This window comes from Galeopterus variegatus, unplaced genomic scaffold (assembly GCF_000696425.1).
Source record: "Galeopterus variegatus unplaced genomic scaffold, G_variegatus-3.0.2 Scaffold5346, whole genome shotgun sequence".
In the NCBI taxonomy this organism is placed as follows: Eukaryota; Metazoa; Chordata; class Mammalia; order Dermoptera; family Cynocephalidae; genus Galeopterus; species Galeopterus variegatus.
The window spans coordinates 104,688-110,535 of record NW_007731457.1 but is presented as its reverse complement, the minus strand read 5'-3'; the positions used below and the strand labels follow the sequence as shown (position 1 = coordinate 110,535).

Genomic DNA, 5,848 nt, shown 5'->3' with positions numbered 1-5,848 from the left:
TAAAATAAAATAAAATAAATAAATTTTTTAAAACCACGATCTTTAAAAATCTGGCAGTGTTGACTCGGCTGGGTGCCTGCACCCCAGAGCTTGTCAGAGGGAACGTTTGGAGACTTCTCTGTGGCCTGCAGTAGTGTGTACCATGCATGCCGGGAGGCAGGGCCCAGGAGCCTCGATGCTGCTGTTCGGTTTTATAAAGATCCCCCCAACCCCACCTCCAAACACCTGGCTTCCGAATTTGGGAGTCACCAAGAGTCACACCAGCTGATCTCTGGGGTTTTCTCCACCTCGAAGGCCTAGGACGCTATATCTCAGTGTTGGTTGTAATGAGAAATGTGGGAAGATATTTGGTAGGGAATCAGAATCCCAAATTCTCAACCAGCAGCCTACGGTGGACACAGCTACCTCATAAGGCTGTCACAGTAGATCAAGCACAAATGGTAAAGTCAGGCAGAAAAGGACACTTCATGCTGTAGTAGGGTCTTTGGGCTCCAAACCCCATTGTGGTCTCTTGTTGAGGCAGACTGGGTCACAGTGAGCCCTTTCACTTGAACACAGGGTAAGTCTAAGCAGCCTTCTTGTCCCCGGGTTCCTCCAGGAGTCAATATGACAACCCCAGTGTCCTTGTCCCACTCCAACCAAACAGGACATGGGTAGAAAACAGGATGTTCAAAGAGACGGTGAATCTTGAAAGAAGACAAGCCCTGCTCAGCAGATTTTGACCTCTTTCCTCTTCATGAGAAAAGTTCTACTTTGGCACCAAAACCCCTTGGTCTTGATCCTGCCAAGTGCTGGTAATTGTCCTTTCTGTTTGGATTGAGGGGAGTTGTTGAACTCCACCAGAGATGTCAGAAAGTGTCATCACACTAAGCTTCTACCCCTCAGGTCCCCGGCCACTGGGTCACTTCCATTTTCTTTCACAGTCCTTATGGCCCTGTCCGACACTTACAGACCAGCATCCACCTTCCACATCTCGTCACAGGCAGGGTGTTGGTGAACATGTCAAGCTCACGAAAACCACTGGAAAGGACGTGAGAATCATTTTGTCCATCCCCCAGCTTCAAGCTAGACTACAGCCACACGATCTCAGAGTAGACCGTAACAGTCTCTACCATTTGAGGATGGTTCCTTTGAAAATTGTGATGTCTTTCAAAGAAAAGTCATCCAAAAATGCATCCTGCTGATGGTGAATCTGACACTCCATAATTTCCTTCTGACAAAACCATCATTTCCTCAGCTGGCATACAGAAATCACTGAGGGAGGCTCAATAAAGAAAGTTGTTTTCCCTCCTGCTTTCTTCTTGCCTAGATCACTGGTAAAATGCCTGGACGTAGTAGTCACTTTGCTAGTCTGAGGACCTGATTGGTGGGGATGCTGAAGCAACAGCACAGAGAAAGCCTGTGTGTGCAGTGACATCGCTGGGCTGCCATATCGACCATGTGCTTTTTATTGCATGAGCTAATAAATGAAGCTATATGTGCTTAGGTCAAGGGTCATCAAACCCCATAAGGAGCCAGGTAGTAAGTATTTTCGGTTTTCAGGCCATACATTCTCTGTCACAACGACTCAACTCTGCTGATGAAGCATGAAACCAGCCATGAACAATTTGTCAACCATCATCTGTAGCTGCGTGCCAATGAAACCTTATTTACAGACACTAAAATTCGAATTTCATATAATTTTCATGTGTCATGAAATGCTCTTCTTTCTTTGACATTTAAAAAAAATATATTTAAAAATGTAAATTGCAGGCCATATTACAACAGGCAGTGATCAGAATTGGCCCCGTAGTTTGCTGACCCAAGGTTTAAATGCAATCTCACCTGACACAGGGATGGTGATGGTGATGTTTCTTACTGGGAAATTATTTCTGACCTTTCATGCTTTTTCTTTTTTAATGTCTTTTTCAGAGGGTCTTGCTGTTGGAGTTGGTTTTGGGGCTATAGAGAAGACAGCATCTGCCACCTTTGAGAGTGCCAGGTAAGCCAGCCCGGTGCCCTGGAGCACGGCTCTGACCCTGGTGGTGCTCCAGGTATGTCTGTTACCTGGGTGATTTCTGCACATAGCTGTTCAGCACCCTTAGCCCCACAGGGCATAGATCGGTGGAGGTGGGCATAAGGCCAGGGGACCCTCCTCCAGGGTTCCCTGTCACCACCTTGCACCTGGGTAACCAAGCCAAACTCATGTCATCCTTGACACCTGCTTTTCCCTCACCTCCCAAAGACAATCACCGGGCTTTGTAAATTCTTCTTCTCTTCTCCTTCCCTTGAATGAAACAGGGCCTGGATAAGGTTACAGCCCGGGTATCACATGATGTCCTTTAGACATCATGGAGGTGAGCTCTGCATGGTCCACCCGGCCTGCAAAACCAGGATTACTACAGCCAGGGATGGTGGAACCTACCATCCTGGGGTGCAAATGTCTCCAGGGGACTAAGGGGTGGCAAAATGAGTGGAGACAATCAGGTGGAGACAGTCGGAGGAGACAGCTGGGGATGGCGGGGACTGAGGCAAACGTCAGATAGCACAGGCACTATCTGAAGGCTCATGAATTCACAGGAATTTAAAGACATAGTTCAGGTCAGATGCCTCAAGGGCCTCTGGTTCATACTCCTACATCTATCTCATTCCCCTGCCTTCAGACTGGTGCAATCCCAATATTCTCCTTTTCTCCCCAAGGAAAGGTACCACCTCCTTTGATATCTGCTCTGTGTCTATGAGTCATGACCATTAGAAACTAATTTATCACATACTCCTTTTCCGTCCTTCCCTGGTTGCTGAACTTGCCTGGAGCCTCTTTGTGACCCAGAAGGGCTGTGTTTATGTCACTCCCCGGCATCTAGTTCCCCAGCTGAAGCAGAGCCCCTGCGTGTTAAATGTAGCCATTTAATTCTGTCACTGAATTCTGAGGCTATGTGTTAAGAGGTGTGTCTGCTCCACAAAGCCCTGAACATGTGTGTGGTCTGGTATGTTCTAAGTCAAAGTTTTCCTGCACTTAAGTTCAGACTCTGGCCTCCCAGATTCCCAAGTCATTTCCTAGCTCCAGCTCCAGCATCATCTGTTAAAATGATGCCTATTGTGAAAATCAAATGAGACGGTAGATGGGGAAGGATGGGCCTTCAGAATGTAAGAAATGCCACCCCAAACAAGGGCTCCTTATGACTCACAGCACCCTGCAGACTGCTCTTCTAGCACAGGGCTTGGGGTGGGGCAGTTTGGCTCTTGCCCCTTGGCACAGACATTCTGATCCTGACTTCATTAGACCATGAGAAACTTCAGAGTCAAGCAGTATCCACGGGGCTGAAGAGCCCAGAGGGGCTGGCGTCATACACATTCAAAGGCCAGGTCCTCCCAGAGCACAGGAAACCATACCCGCTGCAGAAGGTCTGAGCCTGGCTGGTGACAGCTGTGCCCCAGGCATTACTCTCACAAGCCAGGCTCTCAGTCTGGTGGCACCATATCCTCCGTGACATCACAATGTCAACCCAGTGTCCCTCTCTTCTGTTACCTGCACTTTTTTCTAGTATTTGTAAATATTTCCGAAGTGGAGCAAAAATATTTGCAGCCACGCTCTGCCTTTTCCTTGACCAAAATGACACCACATCCTCCGTGACATCACAATGTCAACTCCAGTGTCCCTCTCTTCTGTTACCTGCACTTTTTTCTAGTATTCATAAATATTTCCGAAGTGGAGCAAAAATATTTGCAGCCACGCTCTGCCTTTTCCTTGACCAAACAGGTTGTCTCTGAGTTATGTAAACCCTCACCTCCAGGATCCTCTAACTGGGGTTGGGTTGGGGCAGCAGGCCTTGATACTTTCATCCTCACAAGAACCTCTGCTACACAAGCATCACTGGGGGGTTATTACACACACACACCCCTTCCACTCACCATCACAGCCCATGGAGCAGAGTAGTTGGAGCTGTGTGACCGGTGCCACTGTATGCATAGAGTATTCTCAGGAAGAGAGGAGAGACCCATGCAATGCAGGCTGCAGAGAGGGGAAAGGGGAAGAGCACTGTCCCTTAAGCAGACCCCTCAGCCCATTGTCCCCACTTAGAAATCCACATATAGTTCTCAATTTGGGTTCTTCTTTTCTGAATGCCTGTGGTCTTCTCCTGGGTGAAAAGCAGAGAACCCCAGGCAAGACTTGTTAGCTTTCTCTGCCTTTAGCTCATGCTACAGACCGGGTTTCATGGATGCATAGGGACTAGATGGTAGTGGAAAGTGTGACCTTGGGTAGCCAAGAGGGAAAGACACCTGATGAATTGCAGGCTGGGCAGGCAGAGCCTGCAACCCCGCAGACTGTAGAGAACTCAACCACGTGTCTGGGCAGGACCCGTGTTGTACCTGTTTGTCCAGGGAGGTCAAGGGATGGAGTTTCCAGTTGTCTCATCATGCTGAGACTTTTGAACCAGAGTCTGTACTGTGTGTAGGGCCAGAGAGACAGCCCTGCCCAGAGAGGAAGAGGGCCATATGTTGTTCGTACACTGAGGCAGTGGCTTGCCTCAGACTACGATCTGCGAGAAACTTTTGCGTGATAACTTGTATTAAATTCACCCGTACTTGTTCTCAGTTCAGTCTTTTAGGAGGGAAAAGAGAAGGCAGTCAAACTGTAAGATGACTCAAGTAAATACTACTTAGAAAGGGACCAGACAGCTCTGCTAGGTGAGATGCCAGTGAAATCATATTGTCCCCAGGATTTAATAGGGCAGCATAAGTCAGGAACCACCATGACTTAGAGCACCAAGCAGAGGAATTCTGTGCACCTGCTCCCCACCTGCTCTGAACCTCCCAAACTCATTCAGTACCTTGGGCAGGTGTCTCCACTGACACTGCAGATGCTTAGCTTTCTTCTGAGATCTTTTGGCCTCTACTCATTCATTCGTTCATTCATTCACTCTTTTGTGAGGACTGCAGTGTGCCCCGCATTGTGCTAGTCACTACAGAAAACACTCTTCCAAGAAGCTTAAAATTTCTCATGAATACTTCAGGTAACATGGCGGACTCAGCTGACATGCAAGCCCCACTACCAACAAATAAAGGAAGAAAAATAGCTTTTAGTGCACAGCCAAGGACTAAGAAGGAGAAAGCAATGACAGATGCTGGGAATAAAAGGAGGAACAAAAGGCAGAATTGTAATTGGCTTTAGATCCTGATACAGGTTCAAGGGACTGAGAGTTGGACTTTATGTCTGTGGAGTGGATGGTGACATGGCTTTGCCCATGAGTGTTAGGGAACTAAAATAGCCCCAACATGAAGACCAGGGCTTATAAGGCATTGCCTATCTACACAAGGGGCTGTAAAACTCCACTCACTGGTCCAGGGATTTGCACATGGAACATGTCCTTTCTCTAGGATCTTGGATGGAAAGATGAGGTATAGGATAGAATAAATTATCTGCAAGATATCAAAACCCTAGACCTGCATCAGGGGTGTAGGGTACAAATTCATATACTTGATACCTTATACCAGAAACCCCAAATAAAAAAATTAACATAAAATCTGGCCTAGGGGGCTGGCCGGTTAGCTCACTTGGTTAGAACATAGCCTTGTAACACCAAGGTCAAGGGTTCAGATCCCCATACTGGCCAGCCACCAAAAAAACCCAACAAAAACCTGGCCTAGGGTAATAGAAATCCTTCAGGCTCTAGCAGGAGTGAACATAAAGCCCTTACCTAGGACTCTTCCATTACCCAGGCACACAGATGTCTGGGAGTGAAGATGGGGCTCTTAAGTATAGATAAGCTCACACTATGATAAAAAATAAAATAGAGACAAATGGCGTAAGGAAACAAACTGCCATTTAGGAAAGATAGCACCTTCAAAACTAGAAATAATAAGACTA

General features: G+C 47.2%; 1 protein-coding gene across 1 annotated transcript in view; it reads left to right on the top strand.

The window, feature by feature from the left end:
* Nucleotides 1-5,848, top strand: part of LOC103604702 (zinc transporter ZIP11-like) — a 113,603-nt gene that overhangs the window by 27,377 nt on the left and 80,378 nt on the right. The window contains exon 2 of the mRNA XM_008589278.1: nt 1,912-1,981. Within this exon, the coding sequence (XP_008587500.1) occupies nt 1,912-1,981 (70 nt within the window). The remainder of the gene's footprint in view (nt 1-1,911; nt 1,982-5,848) is intronic.